The sequence below is a fragment of the Zea mays genome, chromosome 2 (genome assembly GCF_902167145.1).
Source record: "Zea mays cultivar B73 chromosome 2, Zm-B73-REFERENCE-NAM-5.0, whole genome shotgun sequence".
NCBI lineage: Eukaryota > Viridiplantae > Streptophyta > Magnoliopsida > Poales > Poaceae > Zea > Zea mays.
In genome coordinates this window covers 156,161,953-156,181,277 of record NC_050097.1, presented here as the reverse complement: position 1 = coordinate 156,181,277, position 19,325 = coordinate 156,161,953, and the positions used below count along the sequence as shown (strand labels likewise).

Sequence of the window (19,325 nt, the reverse complement as noted above, 5' to 3'; positions counted from 1 at the left end):
AAGTTTAACTCTAACACTAATCCCCAACCTTAGTGCGTGTTTAAGTTTATAAATTTCAAGTTTCGCCTATTCACCCGCCTCTAGGCGACTTTCACTTTATTTGCGCAGGAATACTATCAGGTCCGAGGGTGATTAGGCGAAAGGCTGTTCCAGCTAGTGGCGAAGGAGAGTGGCGGGAGCGATGGGGTCACATTCGAGGATTTGATCATCTCCAAAGTTAGTGCTCGACTCAATTTGATCCACTCTGTTGTTCGTTTAATTGTCGCGAGCAAGGTCATTGATGTGTTGGTGCCTGGTGGAATTGGTCCAAGTTAAGATCGAGATATGGTCACAATATTACCTTTCTAGTACTTTGTATGTATTCTGTAGTTTGACACTCTTTTTTTATCTCCCCTTTTTTTGAGCGACTTACTTTTTCAGTTATTCTTTCCCCTTTGCCAGAGAGCGCGCTCGGGCTCAGTATGGTTGTGAGTGAGGCATGCTTGAGAAACAGGACTCAAATTTTGTGATACTTAAGACATTTATTATGACTATGTACGAGATATTGTCTCTTATTATGACTGGATGAGATGTGCCTTATGACTATGGATGAGACTTTTGTGATGTAATTGATGAGACTATGGATTTAAATATTGTTATGTGATTGTGTTCGAGATGTTTTATGTGAAAATATGTTGTGCTATAGCTGTTGATATATTTGTTATGTTGTGGAAAGTGGTGTAAAATAAAAATAAACAACATTTGTAATGCTAGTCAAATTAACTTCCTAGAGGCCAACTGGTCCGTAGGAAGTTAGTCAGCTAACTTCCTAGGGGCTACAGTAAAGCCATAGGAAGTTAGCCAACTGACGGCGCTGATGGCGTGAACCTACTAACTTTCAAGAGGCATCGCTGGCTCTAGGAAGTTAAGCTAACTTCCTAGAGGGCTCTAGGAAGTTAAGCTAACTTTCGACAAAAAAATTTCGAGAGACAAACTTCCGACGGGATAGCTTTACTTCTGAGGGTTTCGCTAACTTCCTAGAGTTTAGGGCTAACTTCCTAGAGTTTAGGCTCTAGGAAGTCAACTATTTTGGTGTAGTGAATCCCCACCAAATGTTAAGTCACACTAAAATGCTCTCATCATCTCAAATGTTTGATATACTAGTGTTTTGATGTAGACTATTAAGTTGAACATCCACCTAGAATCTAGACTACACTTGACCACAATTGCACAATGGACTAGGCCTTGAATTGGCAGTTTTGCATGAAATAAGTTTCATCTAAACTCTTCACCAGTACTAGATTGCCGAGCGCATCCCCTCTGGTTGGAGCATATAAGTCAAACTCCATAGCCTTTTATGGGTATCTAGAGACCACCTAGATCTCATAAACTGTGACTAGCAGTTAACCCATATATGTATGTTCCTCTAAAGATGTTATGTAGGACAACATCTTTGCTTCACAAAGCCACTTGAAACATATTAAGGTGTAAACACCAACCTACCTTACAGTAAGGAAAGATGTACATCTGAAATGAACCTTATTAAGGGTCTTTCCTCTTAGTCTACCACTAGCTTGTTTCACCATTCTAATTCACAGGATCTTCGATAACATTGAACAAGTTACCACTATGATAAACTTTAGACGTATGGACATAGTCCAACGCTATTACTCCAAAGTTTCTCAATTGCTTGACATATTTTAAAGGCCTCTTTATGTGCCTTGTCGACTTCATATTATCCATAAGGAGTTCACGAAGCCACTCAGCCTCAACTGAAGCGGTATCTAATGTTGTGAGTTCTGCTTCCATAGTCGACCTCGTTAAGATGGCCTGCTTGCAAGATTTCCATGAAACAGCACCACCTCCAAGTGAAAAGCACATATCTACTTGTGACATTATTGGGGGTATGCTTCGTAGCCGAAGATCCTGAAGAAAGAAATACCTTCGACAGATCCTCTCAAAGCAAGGCCGAAGCTATCGCCTATAAAGCTTCGGCACAGTGACTTGTCTCAAGACGTAGGAGTGAACCGACTTAAAGATGAAATGACCAATAAACCCATGATAGTTTGTGTCATGATTGTAATCAATTGTAAAGGGCATAAATGTAATTTCACACAGGCTACGCCCTGTGCCTATAAATAGATGAACAGTACCCCTGTACTGTTCACGCTATCTTGCAATCGCTCGCGCGCAGCACTTGAATTTTTGCCTTCTATCAAGCCGAAGGTATAAATGTAATTAAATATCGTATTTAAATATTCAAGTTTGTATAATGATAATATATAAATGTGTTATCATATGCTTACTTATGTTTATCTTTCGTGTTTTATATGTATCATCTTTCATCTTTCATTATCTTTTAACCGTAATTATGAAGGCACGTCCTTCACGACCTTCGTCCGAAGATTGTTATATCCCAAGGGAAATAATGCTTCGAAGGACGAAGGACATTAACATTTAATATTTCGTGTTGCCTTGTTCTTGACTCTTAGCATTTGAGAACAAGTCCCCAACAGACATATATCTCATTAGCATCAAATATCCAATTTGCATCACAATAACCCTCCAGTACTATTGGGTACCCGATTTAATGGATCCCTAAACTCATAGTACCTTTTAGATAGCGCAGACACTACTACAAATCGTGTTATATGAGACGGTTAATTTTTAGTTATTAAGACGCTTATGATGTGTCCAAATTTGATGGAGTCGCAAAAGATGTTCCGTTTTTAAGATGGTTATAAACCGTCTTAAAAGGTATTAAATAAGACATTTTTTAATTTATAACCGTCTAAACAAGGAATTTGTTACGTCATTTTGTACAATAAACCGTCTTACATTAGGTTTTGTTTAAGACACTTCTTCGAAAGAACTGTCGAAAATACTAACATTATAAGTCACAAAGTCTTTATCAAACTGACTAGAATAGCCTATAATAATAGACGAGGAGACTGATAGATAGACAGAGCAACATCTATTAATAGTCCTAACGATTGTAGCACATGACATTTAATAGAGATCTGTCCAAACAGATAAAAAAAGATAAACATAAATTGAAGTAAAATATAATATAACTATTTTCAAGGCCAAGTACAAGGCAATATAGGCTTCTGGTGGGACTGATCTAGATTGTTGGGTTTATTGTTCTACCTTTTTCCCTTGCCATTGAAGAAGCCAAAACCAAATGGTCCAAATGCTGATAGACTTATTGTGGCTGCTCTAGCAGCCAATGGATTAAACGGTAGAGCAGGTTCAGTCCTGACATCAATGCGGTGATACTGATTCAGGAATGGGCATCTCTCGACATTTGGGTGTCCAAAAAGGTTCTGCGGTGATACTGATTCACTGAGAAAGCTGCCAAAAAACATTTCCATCCTGGCAATAGCAAAATCAGATGCACATTAGCAAGTAATGACCTAGCAGGATGTATTTGATCTTGGATGACGAACATCAACATATATACATATCAGTGATGCACTGATACTACAAGTAGTTGAATGCCTCAAAGAAATATAGAGATCCAGGAAGATAACATGCATGATTAAACATAACCATTTTGTCACCTGATAATTGACTCATACATCACCTTACTGCCTGGTGTCTGCTGGCCTGCTGTAAATAGAACATGCTCTGCCTAGCTGAAAATAGAACAGACATGGTACAGTTTAAAGCCATAATGACTAGCAGGATTTTTAATAGCATATCTGGATGGCTTCATTGTGTCCAACAGAACCATGTAAGGTAACTGGGACCATCTCCTGCAATGAATGGAGGTGTAACTGGGACCATAACATTAGGAGATGGCAAAAGAAGTGGTTTCAGGAGAAAATAACCTGAAAGAGCATCTTGACTGTCAAGGTCGTGTCACTACACATCAAACAAAATTTGCTAAATGGACTGTATTATATAAATAAAATGAAGTGAGTATAGGTTAATTCAACAAAAGATACTGCAGTGCTGATTAAAGAAGCCTATTAGTCACCCTTCACTCATCGCTTGCACTGTTTACATAATATAGTTTAAAACAGAAGATATACAAACATCCTAGCAAAAGGGGTCTCATGTTTACTTATCAAAACGAAGGGATCTGCAATTGGTATTAGAAAACACGACCATTTAGTGATTCCATATGTAGAAATAAGTTTAAGTTTTTTTTCAAACAAGTAGTAGAACCATGTATAATTATATTACATTAAGAAGAAAACAAGTTTAAGGTTTAGCTGATACGAGTACCACTAAACCTGCTAGATAGATCAGACAGGCCACACCACACATTCAGACTTCATATTGAAGAAAAGGTAAAAACTTTCATAAGCACCTGGGATAATGCAATCATGCTTGTGGACAAATTATTTATCCTACATCGCTTGTCAATTGAGAGGTTCATCTGTCTTGCCAATAAATGTTTATCGAAGAAATCAAAAGAAAATGATTGATTGGCAGATTGATAATTGATACCAAAATACATAAATTGCAGAAAATTTCCTGGATATCCTGATAAGCTCCATACCTTCACACTAATAATATCAAATAGTGTTTCATTGTCACGAGCATAGGCGTAGTTTATCTGCATTCCAAGAAACAGTCAAAGCAACCAATGCCCAAATTCAGATCTGCACATGATTGGAAACCAAATATTTAAAAACAAATGAAAAATCAAGTATTGAATCCAGATCTCTTCATCATAACAAGAGGAAACCAATGATATGCACATGATTGGACCTTCACCATCCTTGACTACAGGCAAAATGCATGACCTGTGTTGCAAAAATTCAGAAACTGACAATATAGAGGTCATCATATTCAAATCAATATATTAGAGGCTTCCGATCCTCGGCATCAGGGAGAGCGGGCCGCATCTTCCTCAATGGCATCTCCATATCGGCGACCAGGGTCTTTGGCGACGTTGGCGGACGTCCTAACTAGCTCGGCATAAGGGACAATTTAACAACTTGAGTCTTCTACCACCAAGTTATAACTGAGCCTGTAAACTATAAAGAACAGGCGAACAGCAAAGCATTTTAGTCCTAGGCAGGTTAGAGATGAAACACCAACATGAGACACTAAAGCTGTGATCAAATAAACATATGCGCATGTAAACAAAATTTTAAGACCATTAATCAAACACCAGTTTGAAAAGAATACTAATATTAGACAGAGACTTAACACATTCTGGGGAAACTTTCAAGGGAAGCTACAAATAAGTTGTTTTCCATTATTGTTGTTGGGGACCAGCGCAAAGTAGCTAGAGATAAAGAAGAAAGTATTTACAATATGCTCGTGGCAAGGTTGAGCGCGGTGTGGTATCTTTGGTAAGAAGTTTTGTGCAGATGATGAGGGACTGTTAGAGGTGAACTAGAGGTGCGTCTTGTGAGCAACTATTGCCTTCTGATGTGAGGAAAGGACTGGAAAAGGAAGAAGTTGGCCAGAAATCCCTGAATAGTGGGAAGCCCTACCACAGAAGTCGGTAATGGTAATGGTAGCGCCGCGATATCGAACCCAACCGATGGCCGTGATGTAATGTCACGTAATTGTCAGGTGAGCCTATTCGGGACAGCAAGGTGGCAACGCCCAGGGGAAAACGCATGGGGTAGGAAATGCAATCGCGGAATCATCCAGAATCGAATCGAAAAGGGGAGAGAAGCTGACCTGTGCCTAGGCGGTCTCGATGCGGCTACGGGCGAGCGGGAGGAAGCGGGCGAGGAGGGAATCGACGATCTGCTTGGCGGCGGCGCCAGCGCCCATGTCGGACGTCGAGGCCGCGGCGCTGGGCGGCGTGGGGGGCAGCGGCGGGGGGTACGAGACCCCGCTGCCGCGGCAGCGGAGAGGTGGTGGGAGGAGCATGGGGTAGCCAGCTTGATATCACGGGGAAACCGACCCAGCCAGGCGGCGATGCGGAGGCGGCCCCCGCCTCGCCCTGCCCTGCCTTCACCGATGGTACGGACTAGAGGAGAGATGGGAGCCACTGGAGGTTGGTGGAGGTCCTCCTCCTGGCTGTTGGCGCCTAACAAGGAGAGGGGTAGTGGAGGCGTAGAGGGCAGAGCGGCCGTCGGAGCGGAGGCGCCCATGTCGGATCTGTGCCCGCTTGCCATGAAATCGCCCCAATCGGAGAAGTGGAGGCCTGGGGGATGAGGGCGAGCGAGCGGCGGCACTGGCCACGATGGAGTAGTGAGATCTAGAGTTAAGAGAAGTGGTCGAGTTTTTAAGTTTGACAATGTAAATGTAAAGTACTGATATATTCAGTACAGAATGGGTATATCTTTCTAAATCTCTATGTACATAAATGATAGAAATTAAAGCAAAATGACGATTTAGATCTGTTGTGTGACACATTAATGATTGGGTCACATGTGGATCTATTCTACCATCTATGTCACGCTGTAGAGATAAGTTTTAGATTATATATATATATATCATCAAACTAAGCTAAATTCATTATTTACTATATTTTTTTCACAATACTTCTTACCAGAAAAATCCTACGAAGACGGTTTTATATTTAGAAGTGTCTAGTATACTCACTAACATCTAAGACAGTCCTTATAGTCTAGACGACTCTAATAATATCTTTATTTGAGATGATTTCATATACAGAAGTGTCTAATATAGTAACCAAAATCTAAGACAATTCTTGCAATGTTAATGACTCAAAAGGTATATTTATTTAAGACAATTTTCAATAACAATCTGTCTTAAATCAATATAAGACATTTCTTATGATGTAACTGTCTCAAAACACTTCTTTATTAAAGACGGATCTCCAACAAACCGTCTTAGCTTACTCCTCGCCATATAATAAAAGACGCTTATATAAAATGCACTAATATCTGTCTTAAAATGTGCGTCTTAAATAAGCATATTTTTAGTAGTGAGAACTCTCTCAAGAGCATGCCAGTGATCATCTCCCGGATTTGAAACAAACTAGCTAAGTTTGCTCACAGCAAACGAGATGTTAGGCTTCGTAGTGCTAGCTAAGTACATGAGTGAACCAATTATTTGAGAATATCTCAATTGATTCCTAGCTATCCTTCGATTTTTCTTCAATAACTTACTAGGATCATAAGGTGTTGGAGTAGGTTCACATTAGCTATAACCAAAGTGACTCAAAACCTTTTCCACATAATGAGATTGCACCAGTGTGATCCCACCATCGCCTTCTCTCATTAGTTTAATGTTAAGAATAACATTAGCTTCTCCCAAATCTTTCATTTCAAAATTATTGGACAGAAAGTCTTTTGACTCTTTAATCACATCAAGACTCATCCCCAAGATTAGAATGTCATCAACATATAGGCGTAAAATTACTCCCTCACCCCACCATACCAATAGTATACACATTTGTCTGCTTCGTTCACAACAAAGCCGATAGATGTCAAAGTTCTATCAAACTTTTCATGCCATTGCTTAGGTTCTTGTTTTAGGCCATATAAAAATTTCAATAACTTACACACCATGCCTTCTTGACCATTTGCTACAAACCCAGCTGGATGCTCCATATAGATTTCCTCATCTAGCTCTCCATTTAGGAATGTTGTCTTAACATCCATTTGATGGACGAGAAGACCATGAGAGACAGCTAGAGAAAGTAGCACACGAATTGTGGTCAATCGAGCCACAGGTGAATAAGTATCAAAGAAATGCTCACATTCCTTCTGTGAATAGCCGCCTTTAATTACAAGCCTCGCCTTGTACCTTTCAATAGTACCATTAGGCCTAAGCTTTTTCTTAAACACCATTTACTCCCAATGGGCTTACACCCATAAGGACGCTCAACGACCTCCCAAGTTGCATTAGACATAATAGAATCCATCTCACTCCTTATTGCTTCCTTCCAAAAGTCAGCATCAGGAGAGGAATATGCCTCTTCAATGGTACTTGGGGTGTCATCCACAAGATATACAATGTAGTCATCACCAAAGGACTTTGCAATCGTTGGTCTCTTACTCTTTCGAGTTGATACATTGTCATCTTCCACAGGATTATGTATATGGGATTCCTCAGTGTGTTCTACCAGAATCAAATGCTCATGGGGTATCATTGGTTCATCACTAGACATATCATGTGTAGCTTTCATGGGAAATTCATCCTCAAAAAAAGTAGCATCTCTGGACTCCATAATAGTACCAACCAACATGTCCGATACTCCAGAGTTTAGAATTAAGAACCTATATCCAATGTTATGGAAAGCATACCCAAGGAAAACACAATCAATAGTTTTCGGTCCTAATTTGTGCTTCTTGTTAATTGGCACGTTCACTTTAATCAAACAACCCCAGGTGCGCAGATAGGAGATATTTAAATTCCTCTTTTCCCATTCCTTGAATGGTGCGATTTCTTTATTCTTTGTGGGAACTTTATTTAGGACAAGACACGTCGCCTCAACCCACCATTCCTTAGACAGTCCCGAAGTCTTTAACATGGCGTTAACCAAATCAGTTAGAGTACGGTTCTTTCTCTCAGCAACCCCATTGAATTGTGGTGAGTATGTCGGTGTCCTCTCATGAATAATAACATGTTCCACACAAAAATCAGAAAAATCACCCAAAAAATATTCTCCACCACGATCAGACCTTAACCGTTTAATTTTCCTCTCGAGTTGATTTTCAACTTCAGCTTTGTAGGTCTTAAAATAATGCAAAGCTTTATCTTTTGATTTTAAGAGATACACATAACAAAATCTAGTAGAATCATCAATAAAAGTAATAAAATATTGTTTGCCTCCTTTAGCCAATATTTCATTCATCTCACATAAATCGGAATGTATTAAGTCTATTGTTGCCAAGTTCCTCGCCTCCGCAGTCTTATGAGGCTTGCGAGGTTGCTTAGATTGCACGCACATCTGGCACTTAGAACCTTTGACTAAATCAAATTTCGGTATTAAATTTAAATTTGCTAACCGCGAGACAACCAAAATTGATGTGTCAAAGTCATGAATGCCAAATATACGACTCATTCAAAATCACATTGTTCACAGACTTATTACACACATCATGCAAAGATAAGCAGAACAAGCCTCCACTGTCATAGCATTTTCCAACAAATGTCTCATACTTTGACAATATATATTTATTGGACTCGAACACAAGTTTATGCTGCATGTTCTTCAATAGCACCGTCTTTCCCGAAATAAACATCAGAATGACTGTACCAACATAGGAAACGACAGTAACGAACGATAGTAATGGATGGTCATCACTCCAGCCAAAATGCACAACATTAGGAAGGTATATTCGGACCAAGGTCTGATCTACCACGGCCACGGCCCGGCCCGGCCGGCGGCGCACGCGCGTGTGGCAGTCCTTCATCCTTTTCTCAGCTTCTCACTAGATGCATCAATGGTCCACCTATTTAAGTTGATTGAATTGTCCCTTGAACTTTCGGTATGGTACTAAAAGTACTAGTACACAGTAGCATTAAAGTGGGGCTTTAGCATTGACTATTATCGAATATTAATTTTGATTGGACCCACATTAATTCAACAATCCCCACCAAATGCTAAGTCACACTAAAATGCTCTCATCATCTCAAACGTTCGATATACTGGTGTTTCGATGGAGACCGTTAAGTTGAACATCCACCTAGAATCTAGACTATACTTGACCACAAATGTACAACAGACTAGGCCATGAATTGACAGTTTTGCGTGGAATAAGTTTCATCTAAACTTTTTACCAGTACTAGATTGCGGAGCGCATCCCCTCTGGTTGGAGCATATAAGTCAAACTCCATAGCCTTTCATGGGTATCTAGAGACCATCCAGATCTCATAAACTGTGACTAGCAGTTAACCCAATTAGGTATGTTCATCTAAAGATGTTCTGTAGGACAATATCTTTGCTTCACAAAGCCACTTGAAACATATTAAGGTGTAAACACCAACCTACCTTACAGTAAGGAAAGAGGTGCATCTGAAACGAACCTTATTAAGGGTCTTTCCTCTCAGTCTACTACTAGCTTGTTTCACCATTCTAATTCACGGGATCTCCGATCACATAGAACATGTTACCACTAAGATAAACTTTAGGTGAGTCAGTCACATCTCACTCGATGCACTGTCTATCACACTACGTGATAGCCCCTTAGTAAATTCATCTGTCAGACTTTTAGACATATGGACATAGTCCAACGCTATTACTCCGGAGTTTCTCAATTTCTTGATAGATTTTAAACGCATCTTTATGTGCCTTGTCGACTTTATATTATCCTTAGAACTGATTATCTTGATTATCACAGTCCGATTATCGCAGTTCATAGAAGATATGGAAATGAGAAAATTCTATCATTTTTAAATCCTTCATATATATTAGATATAACTTTTTTCTTTTTTTATATCTCTGAACATAAAATGATTTGGAACTTGAAAATTGATACGACGATTGCACAGGAAACTTAATTACTTGAAATTTTGTTATCCCACTTGAAACCTTAGGCATCATTAAGGACCATAGTAAAGTGCCGGACATTTTTATATAACAATAAAACGATCGTTTGTTTTTACATCTCATGCACGCCTATTTTTTTCCCCTACAGAACACTTTATTATTGGCACTGCTGCCCTAAGAATCCAAAAAAAAAAAAAAAGAAGACCAAAACCATTCTTCTACTTTCATAAACCCCCTGTTAACAATTCTGTTTCAGATCGATCGAGCTAGCTAGTACTGGTAGTCCATGAAGCTATCGCCCAGGAGGAAACGCTCGAGATCGTGGAAACGGTCGTCTTCAGCTGCCGCCATGTCCCCAGAATAATAATACCCATCCCAGCTGGTCTCGCCGGAGATGCACGAACCAGCAGCCGACGGGATTTCTTCGCCATTGCCGGGGAACTGCTGCTCCATGCTTACAGGAAATAGCAGCTGATGGCACTGCTGTGGCATTTGGTCATAAGGAAAGCAGGCGGAAGGAGGTTCGGCCAGAGGAGGCGGCGGCGGCAGCAGCGACGGTTCTTGCTTCATGTTCATGTTCATGGCGGCGGCAGCAGCAGCAGCATGCCCATTGATGGTGGTGGTCGTCAGTCCCTTGTTGCAGCCGCTGCCGTCGCAGCAGTCTGCCAGCAATGCAGCGAGGTGGCTGTTGTTGTTGCTGCTGCTGCCTGTGTTGGCTTTGGCTGCAGCTTTGGCGCTGCTGCAGGTGTGGTCGTTGTGGTAAGTGACGTGGAACATGGGCGGGCTGCTGTTGTCGTCGCTGTCCATCTGCTGGACGTGCTTGGTGGCGAGGCAGCCGGCGTCGTCCTTGTAGGTGCACCTGAAGTAACTCCTGGTGAAGAGCGTCCCGTTGATCTTCTTCTCGCCGTATTTCCTCCACTCGTAGCCGTCGTCGTAGGGCACGGCGGTTAAGGTCGCCCATGACGACGAGTTCTTCTTCCCTCCCACTGGCGCCGCTGATCGTCTGCATGTATGCAGCACGCAGATTCAGTTATTGGAAGTAACAGTCAACGAACGGAGACGCTGAACGAATACTACTGCACAAATCTAGTCTAGAACTGAAGCCCAACGATGAACGACGATCGAGCAGTAGAGCATGCGCGCACCTTGTTCTTTTGGCGCCTCTTCTGGCCGGCGGTGCCGTGGCTTCGGAATCGGCAGACGCCGGGCTGGGCGGCGACAGGTGAGGCTCAGCTTTGACGACGACAACGGTCACTGGTGCCACTGCAGGAGGAGGAGGGGGAGGCTGCTGCTGGTTCATGACGGAGAGGGCGACGTTGAGGGCTCGCAGCGCCTTGCCGAGGAGGCTCTGCGCCAGATGCGACGAGGAGGAATGGAGGAGGAGGAGGGGCTGCTGGAGCTTGATGAGCTCGTACACCTGCGCCACCTCCCTCACCGCGGCCTGACGGTCCGCCACGCAAGCCATCTTCGATTCGACCGGGCCTCTTCTCGTCCTGCTTGGATGCTGGATGATGGGATATGGATGGGAGTTGGGACTAGTGCGAGAGTGAATTATCGTTTGGTCACTCGTCCATGGCGGCTCTCAACGAGCTTATATGTATGCAGCGGAGTCCGTCCAGTCCAGCCTCCGATCCTTGTGTGGCCGTGTGGGTGTAGGTTATGGTGGACCAGACCAGACCAGACTACTACCAGAGCGCGTGGAATTTCGATGGCAACTCCATGGATGGTCGTTGAGCTGGTAGCAGATGAGCCCACCACTAAGGTTAAGCTATGGTTACACATATAGTATTCAGCATCACAGCAGGCACTAATTAGAAGATGCCCGGAAGGCCGGAACTAGCTAAACAAACCTTTCTAACGATCGAGCACTCCTTCCCTTCCATCAGCAGCAGCTGTAGCATGAACTAAGTGAAAGTCGCCTAGAGGGGGGTGAATAGGGCGAAACTGAAATTCTCAAAAATAATCACAACTACAAGCCGGGTTAGCTTTAGAAATATAATCGAGTCCGCGAGAGAGGGCGCAAAACAAATCGCAAGCGAATAATGAAGTGAGACACGCGGATTTGTTTTACCGAGGTTCGGTTCTCTCAAACCTACTCCCCATTGAGGAGGCCACAAAGGCCGGGTCTCTTTCAACCATTACCCTCTCTCAAACGGTCCCACGGACCGAGTGAGCTTTCTCTTCTAATCACTTGGAACACAAAGTTTCCACAAGGACCACCACACGATTGGTGTCTCTTGCGTCAATTACAAGTGAGTGTTTGATCACAAGAAAGAATCAAGAAAGAAGAAAGCAATCCAAGCGCAAGAGCTCGAAAGAACACAAGCAAATCACTCTCTCTAATCACTAGGGTGTTGTGTGGAATTTGGAGAGGATTTGATCTCTTTGGTGTGTCTAGAATTGAATGCTAGAGCTCTTGTAAGTAGTTGGGAAGTGTAAAACTTGGATGCCATGAATGGTGGGTGGTTGGGGGTATTTATAGCCCCAACCACCAAACTAGCCGTTTGGTGAGGCTGTCTGTTCGATGGCGCACCGGACAGTCCGGTGCACACCGGACATGTCCGGTGCGACAGCCACGTCACCAAAGAGCCGTTGGGTCGACCGTTGGAGCACTGTCTTCTGGGCCCGCCTGGATGTCCGGTGGCGCACCGGACATGCACTGTAGATTGTCCGGTGCGCCAGCATGGGCGTGTCTGACCACTGCGCGCGCATTTAATGCGTCGCAGGAAGCCGTTGGCGCCGAAATAGCCGTTGCCCCGCTGTTACACCGGACAGTCCGGTGAATTTTAGCGGAGCAGCCGAAGTGAAAACCCGAGGCTGGCGAGTTCCTGAGGCCGCTCTTCCTTGGAGCACCGGACATGTCCGGTGTACACCGGACAGTCCGGTGAATTATAGCGGAGTGGCCTTTGGAAATTCCCGAGAGTGAAGAGTTTGAAGTCGGAGTCCCCTGGTGCACCGGACATGTCCGGTGGCACACCGGACAGTCCGGTGCGCCAGACCAGAGGTGCTTTCGGTTGACCTTTGCTCCTTTATTTGAACCCAATACTTGGTCTTTTCATTGGCTAAGTGTGAACCTTTTGCACCTGTATAACTTACACACTAGAGCAAACTAGTTAGTCCAATATTTGTGTTGGGCAATTCAACCACCAAAATTATTTAGGAACTAGGTGTAAGCCTAATTCCCTTTCAATCTCCCCCTTTTTGGTGATTGATGCCAACACAACCAAAGCAAATGTAAAAGTGCATAATTTGAACTAGTTTGCATAATGTAAGTGCAAAGGTTGCTTGGAATTGAGCCAATATAAATACTTACATGATGTGCATGGATTGTTTCTTTATTTTTAACATATTGGACCACATTTGCACCACATGTTTTGTTTTTGAAAATCCTTTTGTAAATTCTTTTCAAAGTCCTTTTGCAAGATAGTCAAAGGTAAATGAATAAGAATTTTGAGAAGCATTTTCAAGTTTAAAATTTTCCTCCCCTTGTTTCAAATGCTTTTCCTTTGACTAAACAAAACTTCCCCTAAATGAGATCCTCCTCTTAGTGTTCAAGAGGGTTTTGATTTATCATTTTTGAAATACTACTTCCTCCCCCTTTAGAACATAAAGAGATACCAATTTGAAATTGACCAATTGAAAATCTCCAAATTTTTAAAAATTAGGTGGTGGTGCGGTCCTTTTGCTCGGTCCTTTTGCTTTGGGCTCATATTTTCTCCCCCTTTGGCATGAATCGCCAAAAACGGAATCATTAGAGCCCAACGAAGTACTTTCTCCTCCTTTGGTCATAAAATAAACGAGTGAAGATTATACCAATGTTGGAGAGATGCTCGGAGTGACGGCGAAGGATGAGTAGCAGAGTGGAGTGGAAGCTTTTGTCTTCGCCGAAGACTCCAATTCCCTTTCAATATACCTATGACTTGGTTTGAAATACACTTGAAAACACATTAGTCATAGCATATATAAAAGAGACATGATCAAAGTTATACTTATGAGCTATGTGTGCAAGTTAGCAAAAGAAATTCCTAGAATCAAGAATATTGAGCTCATGCCTAAGTCTGGTAAAAGATTGTTCATCAAGTGGCTTGGTAAAGATATCGGCTAATTGATCTTTAGTGTTAATGTATGAAATCTTGATATCCCCCTTTTGTTGGTGATCCCTAAGAAAATGATACCGAATGGCTATGTGTTTAGTGCGGCTATGCTCAACGGGATTATCCGCCATGCGGATTGCACTCTCATTATCACATAGAAGAGGAACTTTGGTTAGTTTGTAACCATAGTCCCGCAGGGTTTGCCTCATCCAAAGCAGTTGCACGCAACAATGGCCTACGGCAATATACTCGGCTTCGGCGGTAGAAAGAGCGACCGAATTTTGCTTCTTTGAAGCCCAAGACACCAAGGATCTTCCCAAGAACTGGCAAGTCCCCGATGTGCTCTTCCTATTAATCTTACACCCCGCCCAATCGGCATCCGAATAACCAATCAAATCAAATGTGGATCCCCGAGGGTACCAAAGCCCAAACTTAGGTGTATAAGCCAAATATCTCAAGATTCGTTTTACGGCCGTAAGGTGTGATTCCTTAGGGTCGGCTTGGAATCTTGCACACATGCATACGGAAAGCATAATGTCCGGTCGAGATGCACATAAATAAAGCAATGAACCAATCATCGACCGGTATACCTTTTGATTGACGGATTTACCTCCCGTGTCGAGGTCGAGATGCCCATTGGTTCCCATGGGTGTCTTGATGGGCTTGGCATCCTTCATTCCAAACTTGGTTAGAATGTTTTGAGTGTACTTCGTTTGACAAATGAAGGTGCCCTCTTGGAGTTGCTTGACTTGAAATCCTAGAAAATACTTCAACTCCCCCATCATCGACATCTCGAATTTTTGTGTCATGATCCTACTAAATTCTTCACATGTAGATTCGTTAGTAGACCCAAATATGATATCATCAACATAAATTTGGCATACAAACAAATCATTGTCAAGAGTTTTAGTGAATAAAGTAGGATCGGCCTTGCCGACTTTGAAGCCATTAGCAATAAGGAAATCTCTAAGGCATTCATACCACGCTCTTGGGGCTTGCTTGAGCCCATAAAGCGCCTTAGAGAGCCTATAAACATGGTTAGGGTACTCACTATCTTCAAAGCCGGGAGGTTGCTCAACATAGACCTCCTCCTTGATTGGTCCATTGAGGAAGGCACTCTTCACGTCCATTTGGTAGAGCTTGAAGCCATGGTAAGTAGCATAGGCCAATAATATACGAATTGACTCAAGCCTAGCTACGGGTGCATAGGTTTCACCAAAATCCAAACCTTCGACTTGTGAATACCCCTTGGCCACGAGTCGAGCTTTGTTCCTTGTCACCACACCATGCTCGTCTTGCTTGTTGCGGAAGACCCACTTGGTTCCTACAACATTTTGATTAGGACGTGGAACTAAATGCCATACCTCGTTTCTCGTGAAGTTGTTGAGCTCCTCTTGCATCGCCATCACCCAATCCGAATCTTGGAGTGCTTCCTCTACCCTGTGTGGCTCAATAGAGGAAACAAAAGAGTAATGCTCACAAAAATGTGCAACCCGAGATCGAGTGGTTACCCCCTTATGAATGTCGCCAAGGATGGTGTCGACGGGGTGATCTCGTTGGATTGCTTGGTGGACTCTTGGGTGTGGCGGCCTTGGTTGTTCATCCTCCTTGTCTTGATCATTTGCATCTCCCCCTTGATCGTTGCCGTCATCTTGAGGAGGCTCATTTCTTTGATCTTCTCCTTCATCAACTTGAGCCTCGTCCTCATTTTGAGTTGGCGGAGATGCTTGCGTGGAGGAGGATGGTTGATCTTGTGCATGTGGAGGCTCTTCGGATTCCTTGGGACACACATCCCCAATGGACATGTTCCTTAGCGTGATGCACGGAGCCTGTTCTTCACCTATCTCATCAAGATCAACTTGCTCTACTTGAGAGCCGTTAGTCTCATCAAACACAACGTCACAAGAAACTTCAACAAGTCCTGAGGACTTGTTAAAGACTCTATATGCCCTTGTGTTTGAGTCATATCCTAGTAAAAAGCCTTCTACAGTTTTAGGAGCAAATTTAGATTTTCTACCTCTTTTAACAAGAATAAAGCATTTGCTACCAAAAACTCTAAAATATGAAATATTGGGCTTTTTACCAGTTAGGAGTTCATAAGATGTCTTCTTGAGGATTCGGTGTAGATATAACCGGTTGATGGCGTAGCAGGCGGTGTTGACCGCCTCGGCCCAAAACCGATCTGGTGTCTTGTACTCATCAAGCATGGTTCTTGCCATGTCCAATAGAGTTCGATTCTTCCTCTCCACTACACCATTTTGTTGTGGGGTGTAGGGAGAAGAGAACTCATGCTTGATGCCCTCCTCCTCAAGGAAGCCTTCAATTTGAGAGTTCTTGAACTCCGTCCCATTATCGCTTCTAATTTTCTTGATCCTTAAGCCGAACTCATTTTGAGCTCGTCTCAAGAATCCCTTTAAGGTCTCTTGGGTATGAGATTTTTCCTGCAAAAAGAACACCCAAGTGAAGCGAGAATAATCATCCACAATAACTAGACAGTACTTACTCCCGCCGATGCTTATGTAAGCGATCGGGCCGAATAAATCCATGTGTAGGAGCTCCAGTGGCCTGTCACTTGTCATGATGTTCTTATGTGGATGATGAGTGCCAACTTGCTTCCCGGCTTGGCATGCGCTACAAATCCTGTCTTTCTCAAAATGAACATTGGTTAGACCTAAAATGTGTTCCCCCTTTAGAAGCTTATGAAGATTCTTCATTCCAACATGGGCTAGTCGGCGGTGCCAGAGCCAACCCAAGTTAGTCTTAGCAACCAAGCAAGTGTCGAGTTCAGCTCTATCAAAATCTACCAAGTATAGCTGACCCTCTAACACTCCCTTAAATGCTATTGAATCATCACTTCTTCTAAAGACAGTGACACCTACATCAGTAAAGAGACAGTTGTAGCCCATTTGACATAATTGAGATACGGAAAGCAAATTGTAATCTAAAGAATCTACAAGGAAAACATTGGAAATAGTATGGTCAGGTGATATAGCAATTTTACCCAGTCCTTTGACCAAACCTTGATTTCCATCCCCGAATGTGATAGCTCGTTGGGGATCTTGGTTTTTCTCATATGAGGAGAACATCTTCTTCTCCCCTGTCATGTGGTTTGTGCACCCGCTGTCGAGTATCCAACTTGAGCCCCCGGATGCATAAACCTACAAAACAAGTTTAGTTCTTGATTTTAGGTACCCAAACGGTTTTGGGTCCTTTGGCATTAGATACAAGAACTTTGGGTACCCAAACACAAGTCTTGGAGCCCTTGTGTTTGCCCCCAACAAACTTGGCAACTACCTTGCCGGATTTGTTAGTAAGCACATATGATGCATCAAAAGTTTTGAATGAAATAACATGATCATTTGATGCATTTGGAGTTTCTTTCTAGGCAACTTGGCACGGGTTGGTTGCCTAGACCTAGATGTCTCACCCTTATACATAAAAGCATGGTTAGGGCCAAAGTGAGACTTCCTAGAATGAGTTCTCCTAATTTTGCTCTCGGGATAACCGGCAGGGTACAAAATGTAACCCTCGTTATCCTGAGGCATGGGAGCCTTGCCCTTAACAAAGTTAGACAAGTTTTTAGGAGGGGCATTAAGTTTGACATTGTCTCCCCTTTGGAAGCCAATGCCATCCTTGATGCCAGGGCGTCTCCCATTATAGAGCATACTTCTAGCAAATTTAAACTTTTCATTTTCTAAGTTATGCTCGGCAATTTTGGCATCTAATAATGCTATATGATCATTTTGTTGTTTAATTAAAGTCATGTGATCATGAATAGCATTGATATCAACATCTCTACATCTAGTACAAATAGAAACATGCTCAACATTAGATGTAGAGGGTTTGCAAGATTTTAGTTCTACAACCTTAGCATGCAACATATCATTCTTAGTTCTAAGGTCGAAAATAGTAGTATTGCAAATATCAAAATCTTTAGCCTTAGCAATCAAAATTTCATTTTCTATTCTAAGGCTAGCAAGAGAATCATTCAATTCATCAATCCTAGCAAGTAATTCAACATTATCATTTCTAGGATTGGAAGTTGAATTAATACAAACATGAGAATCAACCTTAGCAATTAATCTAGCATTTTCATTTCTAAGGTTGTTAATGGTCTCATGGCAAGTGCTTAGCTCACTAGACAATTTTTCACATTTTTCTACCTCTAGAGCATAAGCATTTTTAACCTTAACATGCTTTTTGTTTTCCTTAATAAGGAAGTCCTCTTGAGAGTCCAGGAGATCATCCTTCTCATGAATAGCACTAATCAATTCATTTAATTTTTCCTTTTGTTGCATGTTAAGATCGGCAAAAAGGGTACGCAAATTATTTTCCTCATCACTAGCATTATCATCACTAGAGGATTCATATTTAGTGGAGGATTTAGATTTAACCTTCTTCCTTTTGCCGTCCTTTGCCATGAGGCACTTGTGGCCGACGTTGGGGAAGAGGAGTCCCTTGGTGACGGCGATGTTGGCGGCGTCCTCGTCGTCGGAGGAGGAGTCGGTGGAGCTCTCGTCGGAGTTCCACTCCCGACAAACATGGGCATCGCCGCCCTTCTTCTTGTAGTACTTCTTCTTTTCTCTCCTTTTTCCCTTCTTGTCGTCGCCCCTGTCACTGTCACTAGACATAGGACATTTTGCAATAAAATGACCGGGCTTACCACATTTGTAGCACACTTTCTTGGAGCGAGGTTTGTAGTCCTTCCCCCTCCGTTGCTTGAGGATTTGGCGAAAGCTTTTGATGATTAATGCCATCTCCTCATTGTCGAGCTTGGAGGCGTCAATTGGTTGTCTACTCGATGTAGACTCCTCCTTCTTCTCCTCTGTCGCCTTGAAGGCCACCGGTTGCGCCTCGGACGTGGAGGGTTC

At 42.6% G+C, this 19,325-nt stretch overlaps 2 protein-coding genes across 5 annotated transcripts; both read right to left on the bottom strand.

Moving 5' to 3' along the window:
- Positions 1-3,110: 3,110 nt before the first annotated feature.
- LOC103647155 (uncharacterized) lies at positions 3,111-4,793 on the bottom strand. 4 transcript variants are annotated; one of them, XR_002267654.2, is made up of 3 exons: positions 3,813-4,793; positions 3,543-3,737; positions 3,136-3,354 (listed from the first exon to the last, which is right to left on the bottom strand). XR_002267654.2 is itself a non-coding variant. In XM_020549339.1 (2 exons), exons 1-2 carry the CDS (start codon positions 3,679-3,681, stop codon positions 3,126-3,128), a joined length of 345 nt encoding a protein of 114 aa, XP_020404928.1. In that variant the 5' UTR covers positions 3,682-3,779; the 3' UTR covers positions 3,111-3,125. The 4 variants fall into 4 exon arrangements, 1 of the variants encoding a protein (XP_020404928.1); XM_020549339.1 differs by lacking the exon at positions 3,813-4,793 and having other exon boundaries at positions 3,111-3,354; positions 3,566-3,779; XR_002267653.1 differs by lacking the exon at positions 3,813-4,793 and having other exon boundaries at positions 3,543-3,774.
- Positions 4,794-10,423: 5,630 nt separating this feature from the next.
- Positions 10,424-11,941, bottom strand: LOC103647154 (probable WRKY transcription factor 70). The gene is made up of 2 exons (XM_008671717.2): positions 11,506-11,941; positions 10,424-11,363 (listed from the first exon to the last, which is right to left on the bottom strand). The coding sequence occupies exons 1-2, from the start codon at positions 11,823-11,825 to the stop codon at positions 10,631-10,633; spliced, it is 1,053 nt and encodes a 350-aa protein (XP_008669939.1). The 5' UTR covers positions 11,826-11,941; the 3' UTR covers positions 10,424-10,630.
- Positions 11,942-19,325: the final 7,384 nt, after the last annotated feature.

Excerpts from the sequence above, each read along its gene's own strand:
- LOC103647155 (XM_020549339.1), bottom strand. The coding sequence starts at position 3,681 with ATGCTATTAAAAATCCTGCTAGTCATTATGGCTTTAAACTGTACCATG. Across the intron at positions 3,355-3,565 it reads AGCAGACACCAGGCAGTAAG|GATGGAAATGTTTTTTGGCA; the intron begins GTGATGTATGAG and ends TGCTATTGCCAG.
- LOC103647154 (XM_008671717.2), bottom strand. The coding sequence starts at position 11,825 with ATGGCTTGCGTGGCGGACCGTCAGGCCGCGGTGAGGGAGGTGGCGCAG. Across the intron at positions 11,364-11,505 it reads AGAGGCGCCAAAAGAACAAG|ACGATCAGCGGCGCCAGTGG; the intron begins GTGCGCGCATGC and ends GCATACATGCAG.